General features: G+C 47.0%; 4 protein-coding genes and 1 non-coding gene across 6 annotated transcripts; 4 read left to right on the top strand and 1 right to left on the bottom strand.

Annotated features, from left to right (window-relative positions):
• Window positions 1-139: 139 nt before the first annotated feature.
• LOC125526614 (ras-related protein Rab7) lies at window positions 140-2,575 on the bottom strand. The gene is made up of 7 exons (XM_048691261.2): window positions 2,305-2,575; window positions 2,165-2,191; window positions 1,670-1,769; window positions 1,418-1,564; window positions 942-1,022; window positions 702-847; window positions 140-528 (listed from the first exon to the last, which is right to left on the bottom strand). Exons 1-7 carry the CDS (start codon window positions 2,361-2,363, stop codon window positions 462-464), a joined length of 627 nt encoding a protein of 208 aa, XP_048547218.1. The 5' UTR covers window positions 2,364-2,575; the 3' UTR covers window positions 140-461.
• Window positions 2,576-4,135: 1,560 nt separating this feature from the next.
• Window positions 4,136-11,052, top strand: ALDH12A1 (aldehyde dehydrogenase 12A1). Of its 2 annotated transcripts, none has more exons than XM_048691251.2 (15): window positions 4,136-4,377; window positions 4,690-4,769; window positions 5,319-5,422; window positions 5,624-5,691; window positions 6,467-6,524; window positions 6,749-6,862; window positions 7,041-7,124; window positions 7,714-7,932; window positions 8,318-8,449; window positions 8,582-8,671; window positions 8,952-9,041; window positions 9,603-9,812; window positions 10,229-10,339; window positions 10,546-10,625; window positions 10,714-11,052. In XM_048691251.2, exons 1-15 carry the CDS (start codon window positions 4,301-4,303, stop codon window positions 10,850-10,852), a joined length of 1,656 nt encoding a protein of 551 aa, XP_048547208.1. In that variant the 5' UTR covers window positions 4,136-4,300; the 3' UTR covers window positions 10,853-11,052. The 2 variants fall into 2 exon arrangements, with proteins under 2 accessions (XP_048547208.1, XP_087385532.1); XM_087529406.1 differs by having other exon boundaries at window positions 10,229-10,343; window positions 10,550-10,625.
• Window positions 11,053-14,401: 3,349 nt separating this feature from the next.
• On the top strand, window positions 14,402-14,997 carry LOC147992331 (uncharacterized). Its single transcript, XM_087539003.1, has one exon. The coding sequence runs from the start codon at window positions 14,402-14,404 to the stop codon at window positions 14,912-14,914; it is 513 nt and encodes a 170-aa protein (XP_087395129.1). The 3' UTR covers window positions 14,915-14,997.
• A 2,567-nt stretch (window positions 14,998-17,564) lies between these two features.
• Window positions 17,565-17,638, top strand: TRNAV-AAC (transfer RNA valine (anticodon AAC)). The gene has a single exon. It is a non-coding gene; the product is annotated as a tRNA-Val (tRNA).
• Window positions 17,639-18,865: 1,227 nt separating this feature from the next.
• Window positions 18,866-20,414, top strand: LOC125537744 (uncharacterized). Its single transcript, XM_048701066.1, has 4 exons — window positions 18,866-19,068; window positions 19,180-19,262; window positions 19,357-19,528; window positions 19,631-20,414. Exons 1-4 carry the CDS (start codon window positions 18,866-18,868, stop codon window positions 20,412-20,414), a joined length of 1,242 nt encoding a protein of 413 aa, XP_048557023.1.
• The last annotated feature ends 259 nt before the right edge of the window (window positions 20,415-20,673 follow it).

The raw sequence follows: 20,673 nt of genomic DNA, 5'->3' as shown, positions 1-20,673 counted from the left end.
GACTGATTTTGTGTTTTGTTGGTTTCCTATATGTCTATTCTGTTGCTCCAAACTCTGATGTACTACACTATAAGTGTAGTGTAAAAAACGATCTTATATTATGGGACGGAGGGAGTAGTTGTTATTTACCAATCGCATATATTCTGACGCCCCCTTCCTGTACCACTGAGAAGGGGAATTCAGTTTATTTATATCCAGTCAACTAGAGTGAGTATGCTCTGTTACAATCATTCCAAGCAGTTGAAGTGCAACATGTTACAACCGACGAAGAATTAGGTCGACAATAATTCCTTGGTTGGAACTGTTTACATTTTATTGCCCAGCTAAGGGAGCACAGCTTGCAACTGTTGATCAGTCACTAACTATCGTATGGTACATACATTACATTCAAGAATGGATACAGTGCGATAAATGCAGCAGAATTGTAGCCTTATACTGGACAGTAATGCCAAGATGCTAGCCTAGCACGCGCATCCGCTCGTCTGTCCTTCGGTTTTAGGGCCTTGTTCTGCAACTGAATTGAAGTAGCTGGGGACAGAAAAGTAAACATGGTTAAGACACTAGTGAATTAAGTAACGGTAGTCCAGGCTTCCAGGCTCTGCATGCCCTCTAAGCTCTAGCCTGTAGGCCTTGAGATAACCTGACAAACTCACTGCATCTGGCAAACATCTTAAGATCGGTCGTGGGTTGAGTTTACTTACATGTCTTGATCGTGCTCATGCTCCAAGGCGAGCTTGGCGATGCACAGGAAAGCGGGGTCGACATTGTAGTCGTCCTTGGCCGAGGTTTCGAAGTACGGAATGTCGCCCTTGGAGACGCACCAGTCTTTTGCTTTCTTCTCAGGAACCTGTGCAGAGCACAACAGTACATAAATTGGAACTGCAGAGCACGGCAGTGAAGAAATTGAAATTGCAGAGCGCTAATTCAAGCAACTAACTGACCACTCGTCTGCTTCCAGCGTCCAGATCGACCTTGTTCCCGACCAAAATGAAGGGGAATTGCTTGGGGTCTGATGGGCCGGCCTGAAAGTGAAAATGGCAAAAAATGCTTCAAGCGATTACAATCTGTCGATGCCATAGACAGCTAACATTATACTATTGCAGTATACTGGGCATGATCACAATCTGTCGATGCCATAGAAAGGCAGACAGCTAACGTTGTACTATTGCAGTATACTGGGCACGATCACAATCTGTCGATGCCATGGACAGCTAACATTGTACTGTTGCAATACACTGTGCATGATCAACGATCCAAAGGACTAAACGACCACTGTTATTGTTTTGATTTACACTGAGAATTTGAAAGCAGAAGAGACTATTGTAAACATGCGCATTATGAATTTCTCGTTCTGACTAACTGATAGTGTAAACATGAGGTTCTGCTTGTCAGAACGGGCAAAAGACGAGAAAGCTACCTGGTTGATGAACTCGTCATGCCAGGTGCCAAGCGTGTTGAATGTTCTTTTGGCATTGACGTCGTAGACTAGCACGCAGCAGTCGGCTCCCCTGTAGAAGGCCACGCCGAGGCTCTGGAACCTCTCCTGCCCTGCCGTATCCCAAATCTACACCAAAACAGGGCAGTGCACAGCAATGATTTTAACCACCAATGGCCCTCTTGCGCGTAATATAGATTCCAAGTCAATAAAGGAGCTAGGAGGCTGACGAACCTGCAAGGTGACGAGCCTGTCCTCGATGAGGACCTCCTTGGTGAGGAAGTCGGCGCCGATGGTCGCCTTGTACTGCTGGCTGAACTTCTTGTTCACATACCTGACGATCCATGTCAAGGGAAATGCAAGCAAACCACACCTCGCATTTGATCGAACATGTTGCGGGCATAGAGCAAACCCCGATATTGCGGCCACGGCAGACAGACGTGGGCAGCATTTTTTTACGCTTAATAATAGTAATAAAGTGAACGAAGCATGATCACCAACCGAATCAACGCACAAGCACGGCAAGATATACTATCTACGGGCATCGGACATTGACCAAAACTGAGACTGAAGCTAGCAGAGCCAATGAGATGGATGAAAGTCAAACCGGCAGGCCGGACTGGATCAGAGCAAGCAACTCGGAAGCGAAGCACCCCCGCGCAAAGGTGCGTCTAGAAAAGATTTCAACAAGTGAAGCAGCATCGATGGATGATGCCGCGGGAAGGATACTGGTTCATCAGCGACGTCTTGCCGACCCTGCACGCAAAGCCAAATGATCCCAAGTCAAACAAAGTTAAAAAAGCACGCCCAAACCAAGGCCAGAAGAATGGCCGGCGAGGGGAAAAGATGTGGCTGGCTGGCTGGCTGACCCGCTGTCGCCGAGGACGATGACCTTGAGCAGCGTCCGCCTCCTCGGCGCCATCGCCATGGCCGGGCCGGGCAGCGGCGGACGGACGGATGCGCGCGGCGGGCGGGGCCGGTGGGCGGTCGATCGGTCTGTCTCTCGCTCTCCTCCTGTCAGCTCCTCCTCCTCCCGCCCCTATCTACTCCACCACCAGTGCAGTTGTGTCACGGGGCGGTGCACGGGGAGCGAGGGAAAAGGCGCTGCGAGTTGAGACACTTCGGAGGGCGATCCATCCGGTCAGACTCTGACCGCCCGTCAGAGTATTAGCAAGTGGGGGGCGGTGGATGACCTGAGAAAACAAATGGGTCCAGAGAATCCAGCCCGCGGGCCACGACACAGACGACGTCCGAGGCTTAGCGGGCCTGGGCCGTGATGGAGCCCGGCCCAGACGCGACCCCTGCGTCTGCGTCTGCGTCTGCGTGCGGCAGCTTTTTTTTTTACGTTATTATTATCGGCTTATCGCCACGAGGAGCTGAGTCAGGCTCGTGCTATCCCTGCACCCGCGGCCGATGAGGTGGCCTGGCCTGTCGGTAGCGCGTGGAAAGCTGCGGCTTCCGTGATCCGCTCCCGAACGTGTCACCACCACGTTGGTGCGGTTCGCTCCTTCGCAGATCGTACCGACGGGGGCCAAGGAACAGTCGATGCGTCCAATGCGTTTGTCCAGGTTGTGATGACCATCTTGCCCTTCAAATGTCCTCTCAATTTTCCGGTGCCAATGAGTTCGTACGAATTTTGTTTGGTCCCTAAACAAACAGTCATGTGAAAATCTGTTCGCTTTTGCCTCCTCCAACTGCGAATATGCAACAAAGCCCCAAAACCGGGAGGACGGTGAGCTGCACATTTTACCAAATGGGTATTGCTACTTCTCTTTTGGACCATAACGCAGACAAATTGCATGCAAATGTATAAAGAGGAGGAGGAAATCAAGGTTTAGAATGATCATTTTCAATGATGATCTAGCCAACAAGAAACATTGTAAGTTTGTAACATTTCTTCTAAATTTCCAATCTTCGTGGTTAAAACAAGCCCGCACACACTCTCTTCCCTAGCGTTGTCATTCTACTTGCATTTTCCCCTTACCACACATATGTGGAGCTATCTTCATTTTGGCAGTGTTTTGGGTTCGCCATCACGAACAACACCATAGCAGTTCGTTGGCGCGACATATCAGAGTTCATGTCGAGTAGATGTCTTTTTGGGCAAGGGTTGACTATTCGTTTTTACATGTTCCAATGACTTGATTGTAGTGTAGAAAGACATGTTTGGTGGAACTTATGGTACGATGAGCTATTGCTCTTCCCATACCACAACATAATATCGGGGCAAGCTCCATTACTTATGGTACGATGAGCTATTACTTATGATACAATGAACTTATGGTACCAAGTTCCATTACTCCAAGTCGAAGAATAAAGAAACACAAGTCTGTGAAAAACACATAGGGCGCGGACAAAGTAGGATGAACCCATGAAAAATAATGTCGGGCCCACATTTTCGACAGTCAAGAGTTGCCCTTGACAAATGCGGACAATTTCAGTAAAAAGGCGTTTTGCGTCCCAAGTTCATGTGCACCTACATGAGCAGTAGAGATAGAACATCTAAGAACTAAAAACAGCCTGAATTTTTCTGCCAACATGCGTATTCGTATGTTCTAACTGTGTGAAAAAAGAAAACCAGGTTCTTTTGATTGTACAAAATTTTGAAGCTCAAGCTCCATTTGAAATATCCGATAATTTTGTGGCCTTTTTGCAGCTTGGAGTCTCATAAACCATATTTAAAACGGCTCCCCACAATCATACCCAAGTAGCACTACACTTTAATTTTCCCTTATAAAATCAACCACAGGGGCACAGACTGTAGTGAGCGAGCCGACGACGTCACTCCATCCAAGTCGAACCACACCACACTGCCGCCGCGTCCCGTGCTCCCAGGTGAGATCGAGCGCGAGTAGCCAGCCGACGATGAGCCGCCTCGTTTCCCGGCGGCACCTCGCCGCCGCCGCGGCCCTCCGACGATCCCCCGCCGCGTTCGCTTCCAGGTGACCCGCCTCCGCCTCTCACCCCTGCTTCGTTTCTTCTTCTTCTTTTGTCGCGATCCGGCTCCGTCCAAAGCTTATCATCACCGGTGGCGTGCGCGGGGGAAACAGTCCGTGGAAATTTGACGCCGATTTCTCAACACGGGAGCTCGAATCGCCTGCTCCGTGACCGCGATTTCAGGCGCGATCTGGGCTGGTAGCTTTCAGGGCTGTGAGGGGGGCTGCGATTGATCTGCTACTGCTCGATTCTGCACTGACCGCGGACCATTTGGTTTGTGTTTTGGGCCGTTACTGACAGTTTTGCGCGATGCGCAGGTGGCTGCACACGCCGGCATTTGCGACGGTGTCCCCCGAGGAGATCTCTGGCTCAAGCCCCGCGGAAGTGCAGAATTTTGGTGAGATGGCCGGCATTTGGGGGATCTGCTTGTATGGGCTGCTTTAAATTGGTCCTGCTTGCTTGCTAGCTTTGTCATGGACACGCTTCAGAGCCGTCTCTGTCTAAGGGGTTACTGATTGCTGCTTGTGATGTTTAAGAGCGATGCATATGAATAGGGTTATTTTCACGGTGAAGGTGGGTAGAAATAATTTTACTCGAGAAGGAGCTTTCCATCGCTTCCGATTTGTGCCATCGGTATCAGACTTCATTCCTGTGAAGTTCCTGCTGGGCCAAATGGGCAAGATGTGTTTGGTCACTGTGGTGCTTTGTTTCTTAGGCTCGTTTTATGATTACTTGCTCACACCTAGTTCTGTACTGTTCTACTGTTGAGCATTCAGTACTGTACTACTGTTGAGCAAGTATGTTTAAAAGTACGGAACCTGAAATTGAATGGCCAGAACATGGAATCATTCATTCGGCTTCTTTGTAGTTTCATCTATGACCATCATGTTCCCCACCGAAGTGAAATATGCTATGTCACCACATCCATTGACGAAGTTAAATTCAGTGCAGGGAAAATGGATAAAGTCTGCTAACTGGAACTGGATAGTCGATCCTTTAAATGGCGAAAAGTTTATCAAAGTTGGTGAGGTTCAGGGGTCTGAAATAAAGGTATTGATGCTTTGGGGTGCTTCTCTTTTGATTTCCATTGTTACAGCGCTACGAGTGTAATTTAGTCGTATCAACTTTTGTCAACTTTTATCAGCTTAAAATACAAAGACTGACTTTTTGTTTATACTTTACTGGTATCGTCGTGTGTCTATTAGCTCCGAAGTGTGTTCTCAAACAATATGCAACATTTTTGTGCTGCAGCCATTTGTGGAGAGTTTATCTAAATGCCCAAAGCATGGACTTCACAACCCACTTAGAGCTCCAGAGAGGTATGTGTTATTTTCCTGTACCATGGATTCAAGTTGGTTAACGTATATCATAACAATACTTTTTTCGGCTGTCTGATGTTTTTGACCTCAATGTTTCAAAATTAACATAACTAGTTAGTTTCCTGTTGGGGAAATTTTATTTGACTGGTCCGCTTATCTGATTGTCAACCTTTTAATCTACTCCCTCCGTTCCAAAATAGTACAAAGTTGGGTCATCTATTTTGGAACGGAGGGAGTATAAATGAAATCACAATTTACAAAGGTTTTCCTCACCATTTAGTATTTGGTCACTGAAGTTTTTACCCTACAAACCTATGTATGCATGTTAATTACGGCATTATAATTTATGCACATTCATCGCCAGACAGCACCTCCTAAAAAGTATTCTTTAGCTACTTTATACTCCCCCTGACAACGTTATTGCCAGTATTCTGTAGCTACTTTATTCTCTTCACTTCTCTGTCTCTATGATGCATTTTGCCATTATTTTTACCGTAAATGCTTTTAGCAACTATTTGAAAGTATGAATTACAAAAGTTATACACATTACTTTTCATGTCACATATCTAAATATTTTGTAAAATACAAATGACCAGATATCAAAAGGTTCAACCATGCTTCCAGCAGTAGCATGTTTTTGTGACTTGAAAGTGTAGTCAGCAAACATGGTATATGAACAAACCCATATGCCCTGTATAAAATTGTGCTGATAATAGTAGTGTCTGGTTCTATCAGCATTTGTACCTTGCTGAATTTTGGAACCTCCAATATGCAGGTATCTCATGTATGGAGATATATCTACAAAAGCTGCACACATGCTTGGTCAACCTGAGGTATGCCATCTTGAAACAAAGATGATGCGACTTTCTTCTACTCAGATCTTCTTTTAAACGACTCTACACGTGCATGGGCCAATTTGCCATGTGATTCACATTTATTAATGCAAATAGGGGCATCCCCTCCGGACTTTGCGACCCCTTCATAGAGGAGAGAAGAGCGATAGCACCTTTTTTTCTCATCTAATTCCCCACTCATTATTGTCACCGGTGATTGACAGGTCTTAGATTTCTTTGCTAAGCTTGTTCAAAGGGTTTCTCCGAAGAGCTATCAACAAGCTCTTTTGGAAGTTCAAGTTTCTCAAAAATTCTTGGAGAACTTCTGTGGAGATCAGGTACGTGCAGATCATTTTCTTCATTTCCCTGTTCAGTTGTTCACAAGTGATGGTACAGTTTTATATGCATGCGTGCATGTTTAGCAACGAGCTGTCATTATGCCCCGGTCTGCAGATTGAAATGAACACCCAATAATAATACTTTCTACTTTAATACTCTCTCTGGCTAATATAACAGGTGCGCTTTCTGGCTCGGTCATTTGCTGTACCTGGAAATCATGTTGGACAAATGAGTAATGGCTATCGTTGGCCATTTGGCCCAGTAAGTACTCAAAACTTCTTTGGTAGACAAAATGCTGTATTTGAGATTTGTTGCTCCTTTTGGTCCTTCCACTGCATATCAGCACTTGTAAAGAATTGGTACGGTCTAATTGGATTCCTGGTACTCGATTTATAAGCTATTGGGCACATGAATTCAATTGTGTGCAAAAGTGAGTTGTATCTGATACACTAGGCAAAATAATTGCTTAACATGGCCTGCTAGTGTTTTTTCTTTTCCTTAACATATTATTTGTTGAACGCACTGCAATGGTGAAGCTGTTAGACAAAGATCAGGTTCCATCCTTAATCTAATTATTTGGTAATAATAGAGTTAGACCCATTGGAACTACAAAGGAACTTTCATGTGGATGTAAAAACATTTGGCTTGATAAACTTTGAATTTTTTATGAACTCTTTAGCATGTCTTACATTCTTTTGAGAGTGAACTGAAGTACACTTTGATGGTTTAATTTCTTTTTAGTTGCTTCAAATGGTTATTCCAGTAACTGAATGTTAAGCTTTTGATGCACCATGAGTTATTTTCATTACCTGTGACATGTTAGGTCTAATATAATTTTAACTTTGAGCAGGTTGCAATAATCACACCATTCAATTTCCCATTGGAGATTCCCTTACTGCAACTGATGGGTGCACTTTATATGGGAAATAAACCAGTCCTCAAAGTTGACAGCAAAGTTAGCATTGTGATGGAACAAATGATCAGGTTGCTTCATGAGTGTGGGTTGCCTGCAGAGGACGTGGACTTCATAAATTCTGATGGTATCACAATGAACAAGCTGCTGTTGGAGGTTTGACTTCTATTTTATGACTTTGGGAGAACGTTTCCTGTAGCTTTGGAAAGGAATAGGTGCTGTAGTAAGATGATATAACTAGTTAATCAATCTGTGACAAGCCAATTCCATGTTTGGACATATACATGTAGAATCCTTTTCATCATGTTAGTGATAAGCAGCAGTGTGTGGTTCCGCCATTCTTTTAGTTTACTGAATGTGGTACAACATGTTCAAGGGTTCAACAGCAGAGATTGTTTGGAATTCAAAAAATAACAATATGCGTCCACTAGCTTTTTTATTCTGAGCTAGAACTAGCTATTGACCAAGTGGGCTAGCAGTACTGTCTTATATGCAGCACATATTTCATGGTTGGATTTATTCTTCACATGATCTTTTGTAGGCAAATCCAAAAATGACCCTCTTCACTGGGAGCTCACGTGTGGCAGAGAAATTGGCTGCAGATTTGCAAGGCCGAATCAAGTTAGAAGATGCTGGTTTTGATTGGAAAATTCTTGGTCCAGATGTTCAAGAGGTCTGAAGTCACTTCTGTTTTATCCTTAACGTCAATATATTCATAATAACATTGTATATTCATAGTTCAGTGTCATGCATTTACCAAGCCGAAGATGATTTGACTTACTTTTATGATATGATGCCCAAACAGGTTGATTATATTTCATGGGTTTGCGACCAGGATGCTTACGCTTGCAGCGGTCAGAAGTGCTCTGCTCAGTCTATGCTATTCATGCACAAGGTAAAGACCAAAGAATGATATCACCAGTGCACAATTTTCCTTCCTGGGTTTGTTAGTGAATTATGCGCCCAGTTGTTGATATCTTTATGAACACTGGTTCAAGTTCAACCGTCTCTTGTCATAGTGATTTTTGTTATTTTAAGATAATAAGTAAAATGCTCCAGAGAAAGAAAAAAGAAGTGAATGACTCTTTATGAACTTTGGGAGCTTGTTACAACATTGCGCTTCTCTGTCAACAGACACAACAATAGCGTGTTTAATAGTTTTCTTCTAATTGCAGAACTGGTCATCTAGTGGGCTACTTGAGAAAATGAAGAGACTTTCTGAAAGAAGGAAGCTTGAAGATTTGACGATTGGTCCAGTCCTTACTGTGAGTGACCATCTTTAACCACATTCTGTTCTTTTGTAACTTTCTCTTCATGGTGTAGGATTTGGCAGCAGCTAGTTGTTAAAATGCTGAAGCGAGTAATAAATCAGAACCAATTAACAATAATTGTTTCCCAATACTTTGGTTGCTGTGACAATCCAAGCATCAAGTAGTAGTGTATAAAAGAAGAGAGCTGAATTTACGTAAGAAAATAAAAGAAAACTGAAGGAACTTGTCCTTGCACAGTACAATGCATATGAGAGAAAGAACACTTAGTCCACATTTAACACCATTTTTTAGAACTGTTGGTGTGGTTGCACAACTAGATGGGCAGTATAGGCAGTTTCAGGTAGGAATGCGAGTGCTCACTCTATTGATCCAACTCTCCTCGCCAATGATTCATTTCCAACATAATTGGCTGCCCACCTGGTATACATGTCATTGCATTATTTTTCAAGCAAATAGACTTGGATGCATCGATGGGTCCGACTGACCAATTCACTTGCATAGCGGCTTCAAGTTTCACCGTAGAATTAATTTTATCTTCATTTTCTGCTTATGCAGGTTACAACAGCAACCATGATAGAGCACATGAACAACCTTCTCAAAATACCAGGATCAAAGGTTCTGTTCGGTGGTGAACCTTTGGAGAATCACTCCATCCCAGAAATATATGGTGCTTTCAAACCGACTGCTGTATTTGTCCCACTAGTGGAGATCCTTAAAAATGGTAACTTCGAGCTTGTGACAAAGGAGATATTTGGTCCTTTCCAGGTAATACATTCAGACGTTGAGGCTTTCTTTCACATGCTACTGTACAACATGTTGATGATGTTGACTGATTTTCCTATGATGTTAGTGTTACTGACCCCCTCCATAAGCGTATGTATCAGATGGGCCCATGTTTACGGCCTTATTATGGCCTGGCTGAAGAATAATTTTCTTGGCTATGGAATATACTAATATTTATCTCCACTTGATGCTTAGGTCCATGTTATATTTCAGATTCGTATAGCAAATGAAAACTAGTTTTACTCACCCTTACTGAATTTGCTAACTTGGAAGATAGCTACGGCCTAAGGTTTCCATGGCCTATCTTGTATTCTAGAATACATTAAGTTGGTTTAACTTGTATTTCTTTGACAGTTTCTTTAAGTAATATACTTACCTACTGCGAGTGCATATTTCAGGTGGTTACAGAATACTCTGAGGAACAGCTTGATTTAGTATTAGAAGCCTGCGAAAGGATGAATGCGCATCTGACAGCTGCAGTAGTTTCAAACGACAAATTGTTCCTGCAGGCAAGTTCGCTCATCTCTTTCAGTGTTAAAATTTATATCCATTTGGCTGCTTTATTATCCTTGAAGTCTTCATTTTTTGCACCAAGAGTCCGATAAAGTTGTGGTTTTAGAAGTTATTTACATTATCATCCTCAAGTCTCTTTACATCAGTAGCTGAACATTCCACAGCTTGGTGAATGATTCGCTCTTATCATCTCGCTTTTCAGGAAGTACTCGGTAGATCGGTTAACGGGACAACGTATGCTGGAATTCGAGCAAGGACCACCGGCGCTCCGCAGAACCACTGGTGAGCCAAGCCCCGTTGCCCATACCAGTAATCATCGGTGAATGCTGTTGAAAATGAATGATCTGACATTTTCCTCGACATGATTCAGGTTTGGTCCTGCCGGTGACCCGAGAGGCGCGGGGATCGGCACTCCAGAAGCCATCAAACTCGTCTGGTCTTGCCACAGGGAGATCATATATGACATTGGTCCCTTGCCCAAGAAGTGGGCACTTCCTGCGGCTACATGATATGCCTAGGCTAGGACAACTAGCTAGAAGAACACGACGGCGATGGAGAGAAAGCAACACGGACAGAATTAGCTGGTTGAGAACTGACATTGTGTTGAATAATGGAAGCCTCGTGTAGGCAATTGGGAGAGTCTCGACCCCCAAGGAACACAATAAAGGTCATAATTATGAATGGAAGTACTACGATGGTTGTCAATGGAGCTTTAGATGTTGCTCTAGTAAAAGAATTAAATTATGCAACATCTTCTATGGTTCGTCATCTCACAGGTCAGCTCTCAGCTGGTCCGTCATGCTTGAGATGCAGGCAAGGTGTTTGTCATAAGAGCACTGCTACAAGTAGTTTCGTTGTCATAATGCCCAAGAGAGAGAGGTGTGGGACACGAGAAAAAAGAGGGGGTAAATGAAGTCAGCGTGCCCGACATTTTTTGCCAGGTCAGCCCTGACGTGTGGGCCTGACTAGTGAAAACGGGCTTAAAACTATGCAATATATAATCAGTGTTTTTTCTGCTAAATTTACCCCCAAACCAGTAGGTTTTACCAGCAAAAATAAAATCGTTGTTTTGTTTAACTCTTAACGCCAATTGTGGTGTGTTTTTCTTTGCTATTTATTCCCCTCAGAGCTCCAGATCTGGAGAATCCGAAGCTCGTTCATCTAGAACTCACCTTCTACCACCATAGTATCAAAGTGGGGAAGGAGAGAAACGACTAGCTAGATCTGGACGACTAACAAGCATATTGACAGAGCTTGTGCCACATCCACCGCCAACAATCGACTTCCATTGTGGAAGACAGTAGGAGGATGAAAAGGTCGACCATTGCTTGCCTTCTCCGGTGAGGAGCTCCCTAGTTGCGATGAAAAGGTCGGCCACCGCTTGCCTTCGCTGATGAGGAGCTCCCTAGTTGCACGAGGCCAGACACCAGCAACCACAAACCTATTGAAACCTACTATATACAAGAGCAACCTGAGCTCCCTCCCATCCTCACTCTGGACGGCAGTATCATCGAAGGAGGAGAGGAGAGCAGGGGAAAACATTTGCGAATCTCACCGGCAGAGGGGGACAGAGAAACACGAAGAAGAAAATGTTAGCCCCTATGGATTATTTGGTTTGCAATATTCTAAAAACATAAACATAGGAAGGCGTGAGAATATGGTAGGAATGCATGCCTGAAATAGATGATTGGAAATCCCATAAACCCCATAAATAAATGTTTGAAATCACATAAATAGATGATTGAAATAGGCTTTGGTTCACAGGGGCAAGAAAAACAAGAACCCCAATAAACACGTCATATCAAAGTCAAATCACATGAAAAATATATAATCAGCATGTTATTGTACCGCTAAGGATTTAAATCTGGTTATTCGCCCATAGGAATTTGAAAAGGGCAGTGGGCTGTATTATTCCAGCCTTTTTCCTTTGAAATTAAGATCAAAGGATTTTTTTCTCCATTTTCTCTTAGCCCCATTCCTTTGAACCAAACAATATCGTCATCATAGGAAAATGTCCTATTCCTATGTTTCCCCCCACTTCTCCTTTGAGCCAAAGAACCCCTTAGACCCATATGTGCGCTTAATGCCACTTCTGAATCTCCAACTAAATGGACAGAAATAGGAGATTGTGCCGAAAGCATCATTGACTAGGAAGGGGATACAATACAAGGCTGTCTTTCATGCTCTTCAAGAAAAGCCTCCTTCCTCCTCCCGTCGGCACCACCAACAATCCGCCCCACCTTCGATGGCATTTGGGCCGTGGAGGTGTGGAGGATCACAGCCCCCCGCCGGTGTGAGGGACCCCGTTCTTGTTTGTTAGGTTCAACGTCTTGGTTGCGGCTGTGTGGCAGTGGTGATGTCCTTCAGTAAGAATAATGTCCCTCACGTTCGATCCCCATCCCATGATCGGAGGAAATGTGGAGGTGTGTCTCCGTGGATCTCACAGGATTCAGTCGGTGTCGGTCTTCGTTTAGATCTATTTGAATCCAGTTTTTTTCGTTTTCATTTATTTGGCTACAGGTTTGGTCTTTTCGATCTATAACTCTCTTCATTGGTGATGGTTACTGTTTTGATGCGCTGATTCTTTGAGACCACGGCGACTTTTCAACTATCTACTACAACCAGATTTGTCCGGCTCCGATGAGGGAGGGATTTTTTTTTGAGCAACTGCATCCTTTATTAAACGTTCAAACACATGGGGATACAGATGATATCGGGCAAAATACTAAGCCACACATGGCGCCCGGGGCTAAGAGAGGCAGATGCCTTTGCTAAAGCATGTGCTTCTCCGTTATGCTTCCTATTCTCATGAAGAAACTTTACATCTTGGAAATGACTCCTCGTGCTTGATATCTTGTAAGATAGAAAAGTATCGGCAAGGAACTTCGTCTTGTATGTTCAGCACCACCTCCAAGCAGTCTGAGACCACACATATGGATTGAACCTGCAAATCCGAGGCGAGAGAGAGGGCCTCGCAACATGCCTGTGCTTCAAGTATAGTTGGGTCGAGGCGGCCTTCATAGATGATGGCCGAGGCACCCAAGTAGTTTCCTCGTTTGTCCCTGCAGATCACTGCTGCAGCTGCGTGGTCTCCAATCTTCGAAAGGCCTGCATCAACATTCATTTTAACATCATGGTGCTCAGGCGGGAGCCATGTACGCGACGGCGGATTCCCCCGGCTACTACTGGTCACATGCAGGTCCCTGGAGATCACATGCAGGTCCCCTGAATTTACATGTAGGTCCTTGGGACGTGGTTTCTTGTCCGATATCATCTCGAGCTCCGCCAGAAACTTTTCAACGAAAATATGGGTACTTAGTGGGCTCTGGTACTGATCTTCATGGATGGCACGGCGTCTCGCCCACCATATGGCCCACGTTGTCACCAATACCCGTGCTAGGTCGGCCGAAGGTAGGGTATCAACCAACCATAGCATCCAAAGCTTGGCATCCTTCTCCCTGTTTGATATGATTGTTTCCGTCAAATCCTCGTCAGTGAGGGCCCAGACGCAGCGAGCCATGCGGCAGTCAAAGAGGGAATGACGCCATGTATTGACCGCCGCGTGACAGATAGTGCACTCCGCTGAGTCAGCCATACTTCGGTGTTTTCGGACCTCTCCGGTTGGGATCGAGCTCTGGGCCAACCTCCGGGTGAAGACACGTACTTTAGAGGGAACTGCGGCACCCCATAGTCTAGACTAGGACCGGCGATCTGCATCGGCCCGCGAGTGCCCTTCGGTGTGTTCAAGCCAATCAACGCACCTCTATGCTATGGACAAGGAAGCAATCCTCAACATTCCTCTCAGCTCCCGAGTCCAAGACGATTTCTGGGCTTGGCATTATGAACGCAAGGGCGTTTTCACGGTGAGGTCGGCATATAAACTCCTGTCCTCTACGAGGGACGGCTTAGAGGCATCAAAGCGTATACTGGGCAGCCATCGCCCTTTTACTCCCTGGGCCATGTTGCTCCGACCCGAACTGGGAACGTAAAGCCCACCCAAAGTGTATTATATATACACAGGTCAGGATCATCAAGGCAGGTGCTGAACCAATTGGATCATGGCGCTCCGATTAGTTTTGGCACGTGCTCTCCTCCAGCCAGCGGCGTGGGCACCCGCACCCGCCGCCGCGGCGGCGATCGCGGCCGTGCTTTCGCGCCGCCTCTTCAGCAACACCACCCGTGGTGGCGGCCGCGGCCGCGGCGCACACGTCGATAAGCGCATAGAGAGGACCAAGGAGGAGCTGCTCGAGCTCTACAAGGGGAAGACCCCCGCGCCCGCGGCGGAGGAGGTGTCGGCCGACCTCACCGGCGTGCTCCGGCGGTTCGAGGCCGCCAAGTCGACGCCGGGCCAGGAGCAGCACGGGTCGAAAACGTTCGTCGGAGATTCGTTCGTCGGGGATTCGTTCGTCGGGGAGCCGTTCGCCGGAGAGCACTTCGACACGGAGCCCTACGAGGCCGACGGGTCCGTCGACGGGTACTCCTTCTCGGGGGGCACGTACGAGGGGGACTCCCACTCGGGAGACATATACACGCCTTGGGTGGGCCGGGAGACCCGTCGCGGCGGCGACTGACACAGCCGGCGATCGTCCGGCGATGTAAGGTTGATTGTTTTTTGCGAGGTTGGTAGCGTCATAATCCGAGCGTGAATCCATCATATCAGGGGAACATCGATCTGTTCATGTCGCTTCAGTTTGTATCACTGAGTTACATGGACCATGATTTTTGATTGTGGGCTGTTGCACATCTAAGTGAATGAATCAAGTATAAATAGGAAAAGAAAATGTCCACACGAATCTCCGTATAAGAGCAATGACATAAGACTTAGATGTGCAATACTTATGACACATCTGGATGTGATTTAACAAAACTGTTTTTGAATTTGTTATATACCTTCCATTATTGACGACTTTGTTAACATATGTGGTGGTGATTGTTTTTCTGTTAAATATTTCTTTCCTTTTTGTTTGTTTCTTGGGCCAACAGGGTTGACGCATTTATTGTCTTTTTGAAACACACAAGCACTCATCCCATATGTTGTGATAACCAGTACAATATGTCGTCGCCTCCAGATCATCCACCATCAGAAACATAGGTTACATTAACATCCTTCGACTTTGAATCCTGCTTTTCCTCCCAAAACCCCTAGAGAAAAACTATCCACCACAAGAAGTGGAGACCGGAAACAACAACTGAACACGTTGTGATCGCAGTTATCGAAGTGCTACTTTATAAGAGCAAAAAGACATGAAACTAGAGAACCATACAGGCATACACCATTGTGCCCCTCCCTGTGTTTTTTTTTTTTGCAAGAACCCTCCCTGGTTGTTGATTGTCCTACTTGACACTTTGATAAGTCTGGTATGTATACCACTAAATCCTTCAATGATACGCCAATTGTGTGTGCGAGGGGTGTTAAATCCTAGTGGAAAGCCCATGTTCCCCTAAAAATTCATGTGGTTGTTACCTACTAGCAGGGCCTTTACTTGTGACAATCTGCTGAAGAGTATGTCGCTGGATGACCTTACTTGCCCCTTATGTGCAGAAAAGGAATATATTCAACTTTTTTTTGATTGAGTAATAGCATCACATTTTTTTCTATTTTCTGAATGATTCGATTAACCGACCTCTCAACCGATGGACAAAAAATTTGGAACTTAATAATGAATTTGAAGATCTCATTCTTCTTTCATGGGACGAAGATGGGGCAACATAAGATGTCTTTTTGCAGAGGTGGATGCTCTACTGCAACAATGGAAAGTGCTGCAAAGCGATCCGCAATCGGCACTACTGCTACGCTGATGGCGCTTCTTGGATTATCAGCATGGAGAAATTCTCTAAAAAAAGAATCTAAAGTGCTCGGCTCTCTTGACGGATGGCGCGAACGAAGATCAGTGACGCATCCTGACAAAATGCACCAACTAGTTCCAGTCCTGAACATCTTGTTCATTAGGTTGTATCTGAAGTGGGCAAAAACCCATTTGTTTGGATAGTCTAGTTACCGCGAGCACCTTGGACTCTATTCTCCTGGTTTCATTCTGTGAAATGGAACAAGGAGCCTACTCTGGGGCTCCTATTTCTCCAAAAAAGAAGAAAAACCATAAACCAAAAAAGGCATGCTACCAACAATATAAGACATGCCAAAACACCGAACGACAAATTATCAGATTGATCTGTGAGGGTAAATTAACACCACTGCCTCCTTGGTGCTAGCCAGGAGTACCTAATCCATGTTCAGATGCTCAGGCGTTGTTGTCATCCGTTCTGATGCAGAGGCCGGAGGTCTTCCTCCTTTTCAAAAAAAAAAAAACTCTCCATCACTTGGGCGTAAGAACATCCCATGCTCTGGTGCCAGCCACAAATTAAATTCTCCGAAATTCTCCAAAGGGGAGAGGATATGTTAATTTTCATCACAGATAAAGTAATTATAAATCACAAAAAGACAGGAGTCATAGTATTACTTCATCAAGAACACTACTGTCGCTTCTGCTGAGAACGATAATCGTAGTGCTCTCGTCCTCGCAGAGGGCTCTCAAAGGACCATTCAAGTCTGTTGAACTGAAACCCTATTCTCAGTCATAGCTAGGTGCAACAAACAGAAAATGTAAGGTCGTGTTGTTTGAGTATTAAGGGCCTGTTCGGCAATCCACCACTCCGAGAAATACGAGAATCTGCGGAGCATCTGTTTCTCCACTCCGTATTTTCAACTGAAGCTCGGGCCACTCCGGGAGCGGAGTCGTGCGGAGTGGCGAGACTCCGAACAGGCCCTAAGTTCATTGTACTATGAAGGAGCTGTACATATTTGCAGATGACATTCATTTAGTTTAAAAGTGCAAGGAAAAATAAATGAACTACATGTGGAGAAGTTACTGCAGAAGCCACTGGATGGTGCCAACACCTCCAGAATAGCATCAGGATGCATGCTCCGGTCTGCTCGTGCACACCACTCAGCAATGGTTGCGGCCATACTTCACCGGTGTATGTGAGCTCCTGTTTAATTGACAAGGGTAGTGGTACATTTGTTTTGTATGTCCCTCTGGCTGTGTGTTCTCTTGCCATATGGCAGGGTCCGTGTGCAAAGAAAATTTCGTCTCCTGCCATGGCAGCTAGTCTGCTGTCCGTTGTTTTCTTTTTCGTGAATTTTACCATCTTGCATGTGAAGTTGATAGCACGTAACAGCCATATAATCGTATAAATCGTTAAGAGAGGCGGCTAAGGCACAACGGTTTCGTGGTGTAGTTGGTTATCACGTCAGTCTAACACACTGAAGGTCTCCGGTTCGAACCCGGGCGAAGCCATTATGTTTTTATTCTTCTGAATTTTTACCAACCCCTCGCTCTGTTTTTCAGCTAGTCTAGGGGGCATAGCAGAGAAGAAAAAAGGAGAAAAACAAAGTTCGGATTTGCTCGTGTCATCTGCAGATCAGATGCATGGGACGACCCAAGTTGCCATAGAGCATTTTTCATCACCACTTTGCACGGGCTGGGGGTTACAGAAGATCGAACTCTCGACCTCAGGATCACCCGCCTACGCGCTAGCAAACTGCGCCACAATCCTGTTCTTGTTTGATCAACCATCCTAACCAACAAGTCTTATTCGAGATGTCCTACTCCCGCCAAAAACATCATCGCAAACCCTGTTTTTTCACTTTTCACTAATGTGTAGTGAAGGTTTTGCTGCAGTTTGTTGGGGTCAGCTCCGTCCCTGCTGGACTGGACGGTGTGTGTCACGACACGGACGTGCTCGTACGGCGCAGCCGGCCTCCCGGCCGCGCGCGGGCAACCCGAGAGCGCGCGCCGAGCATGTCCCTGTCCCTGTCGGTGCGTCGGCGCCACGGCCGACGTCACGGTCGCAGTCGCAGGGCTGGTTGTTGAGAAGCCGATAGTAGGTTTTCACCCGAAAGAAAACGAGGGATCGTCTCTTTCGCAGGGTGAAGCGCACGAGACATGTCACCCACCCCGCGAGCAGAGCACGAGACAAGGGCGGCGCACGGGTTTCTCAGCTGGCCTGCCGCTATTTCGTCCCAGCCCCAAGTCCAAGGCCCCGTTTTGGTCCGGGCTCGTGCGAACGCGACGCTCTGCTCCTCCGAGCTCTCCCTAGTTGGCCACGCAGACATATGCTCTCCGCTCCGGTCATGTACTGTATAATATAACAAGGAAACACATGCCGCCGTCGCCAAGAAACTCGGCCGAGTTCCGCCACCGGACAGAGGATCCGTGGCTGCATGCGCTTAAAATCGATGTTCCCGAACTAAATCCGCATCGTAAAGACAGACGCGGGAGCCACGGAACCATCAATCGCCTTGTCTCCTTCTCCTCCCTAGCTGCCGCCCCGGACAAGATCTGTCGCCAGCATATAAGCGCGCCCGCCCGCGGACACCTGCACGCAGCAGCTCGTCTCCTCACCTGGCTATCGCACAAGCACAAGTGCACCATTGCCCTACGTCCTCGGCCTACTTTCGTTGGGTTTCCTTGGTTCGATCGATCGCATTCACATCTGTTGGAGAGAGGGAAGAAGAGGTAGCCATGGACAGCATCCTGATGGTCAAGAGCGAGATCGAGAGCTACGCGGGGCAGCCCGCGGTGCTGGGTGGCGGCGGCGGCGGCGAGGTCGTGGTCAGGAGGAGGAGGAGGGAGCCCACGCTCGGGCCGGTCGGCGGCGGCATCGGCAAGGCGTCCCTGCCCGGCGTCGCCGTCAAGAGGAGCTCCCGGTTCCGTGGGGTGAGCAGGTCGGTGTGTGTACTTATATTCAAAGATCAGCTCCGATGTTTGCATATGCATGCCACGATTGATTTGATGTTGTGATGGTAACTGACTCTGTGATCGATGCATGGATGCAGGCATCGGTGGACGGGCCGCTACGAGGCGCACCTGTGGGACAAGAACTCGTGGAACCCCACGCAGAGGAAGAAGGGCAAGCAGGGTAGGTTCCGTGGCAGTGCCACAACAGAGCGATGCTACAGTGTATGTATACCTATGTTGTCAGGTGACTAACGCTGGAAATATGTATACTACAGTGTATCTTGGAGCGTACGACGAGGAGGAGGCAGCGGCGAGGGCCTACGACCTGGCTGCTCTCAAGTACTGGGGCGCCACCACCTACACCAACTTCCCGGTCATGGACTACGACAAGGAGCTCAAGATCATGGAGACCCTCACCAAGGAGGAGTACCTGGCGTCGCTAAGGAGGTGGCACATGTCAACTCCAAAACCCTGCCATATCACATGTGTTTCTAATCTCCTCTTACGTGCACCTAGCTAACTCTGAAATTTCCAACCTGATTCCTCCAGGAAGAGCAGCGGCTTCTCCAGAGGCGTGTCCAAGTACCGCGGCGTCGCCAGGCACCACCAGAACGGACGATGGGAGGCGAGGATCGGGCGCGTCTTCGGGAACAAGTACCTCTACCTCGGCACCTACGGCACGCAGGAGGAGGCGGCGCGCGCCTACGACATCGCGGCCATCGAGTACAAGGGCGTCAACGCCGTCACCAACTTCGACCTCAGGTCCTACATCACGTGGCTCAAGCCCCCCGTCGCCGGCCCGGCGGCGCTCGCCGACCACCTCCTCGCCGGCATGCACACGCAGCTCCCTCCCAGCCCCGTGGAGCACGAGCGCTTCCTCCCGGCCGAGGCCCACATCATGCTCCCTCCCACGACGGCGGCGGCGGCCCCGGGCAGCCCTTTCATCCTCGACCACAGCGCGGCGGCGCTCGGTGGCGGCCTGAGGAGGAGGAGCTCGTCGTCGTCCTCGTCCACGGCGCTCAGCCTGCTGCTCAAGTCGACCATGTTCAAGCAGCTCGTGGAGAGGAACGACCCGGATTCGCCGCAGGGCACGGGAGGGTGCGCGGATCGCGTCGGGGAGCTGCCGGCGGGGGAAGGGTCGTACGAGTACCGCGACTTCTTCCATGGGGTTTCTTCCGACGTGTGCGGCCTCTTCTCGTCGCCAAGCAACGCTTGTGGCAACAATGCGGGGTTTCAGGGGGCCGCCGTGGCGTCGTGCTACGGTAGCGGCGAGAGGATGACACCGACGACGACGCCCTGGGATGGGTTTGGGGACATTGCGGCGCTACAATAGTTGTACTGAGTAGTGTTGAGGGGCATGATGAATGTATCTTATGTAAATTATGTTGTTATTTGAATTTGTGTAAATAACAAGCTGATCAGGGTTTGATTTGACAAGCCAATCTTCATAGGCTAGATCCTTTTACCACATATATATATAATTACAATGGATTTTGATTCCAAGACATTAGCGAATTCTTACTCCTAATTTATTTCTCGAGGATGAAGAAGAGAGAAAAAAATACAGCTACCCTTGAACCAATAAAATGGGA

Source organism: Triticum urartu, chromosome 1A (genome assembly GCF_056163025.1).
Source record: "Triticum urartu cultivar PI428250 chromosome 1A, HENAU_Tu73, whole genome shotgun sequence".
Lineage (NCBI taxonomy): Eukaryota > Viridiplantae > Streptophyta > Magnoliopsida > Poales > Poaceae > Triticum > Triticum urartu.
The sequence above is the reverse complement of the archived record's forward strand: the minus strand, read 5'-3'. Positions and strand labels throughout refer to the sequence as shown.

Bases quoted from the DNA above. Each gene is read 5' to 3' on its own strand.
- LOC125526614 (XM_048691261.2), bottom strand. From the start codon at position 2,363: ATGGCGATGGCGCCGAGGAGGCGGACGCTGCTCAAGGTCATCGTCCTC. The intron at 1,565-1,669 runs GTTCGTCAGCCT...GTTTTGGTGTAG, and splicing joins ACAGGCTCGTCACCTTGCAG to ATTTGGGATACGGCAGGGCA. The intron at 529-701 runs GTAAGTAAACTC...TTCTGTCCCCAG, and splicing joins CATGAGCACGATCAAGACAT to CTACTTCAATTCAGTTGCAG.
- ALDH12A1 (XM_048691251.2), top strand. From the start codon at position 4,301: ATGAGCCGCCTCGTTTCCCGGCGGCACCTCGCCGCCGCCGCGGCCCTC. The intron at 4,378-4,689 runs GTGACCCGCCTC...CGCGATGCGCAG, and splicing joins CCCGCCGCGTTCGCTTCCAG to GTGGCTGCACACGCCGGCAT. The intron at 7,933-8,317 runs GTTTGACTTCTA...GATCTTTTGTAG, and splicing joins TGAACAAGCTGCTGTTGGAG to GCAAATCCAAAAATGACCCT.
- LOC147992331 (XM_087539003.1), top strand. From the start codon at position 14,402: ATGGCGCTCCGATTAGTTTTGGCACGTGCTCTCCTCCAGCCAGCGGCG.
- LOC125537744 (XM_048701066.1), top strand. From the start codon at position 18,866: ATGGACAGCATCCTGATGGTCAAGAGCGAGATCGAGAGCTACGCGGGG. The intron at 19,069-19,179 runs GTCGGTGTGTGT...GCATGGATGCAG, and splicing joins CGGTTCCGTGGGGTGAGCAG to GCATCGGTGGACGGGCCGCT. The intron at 19,529-19,630 runs GTGGCACATGTC...TGATTCCTCCAG, and splicing joins TACCTGGCGTCGCTAAGGAG to GAAGAGCAGCGGCTTCTCCA.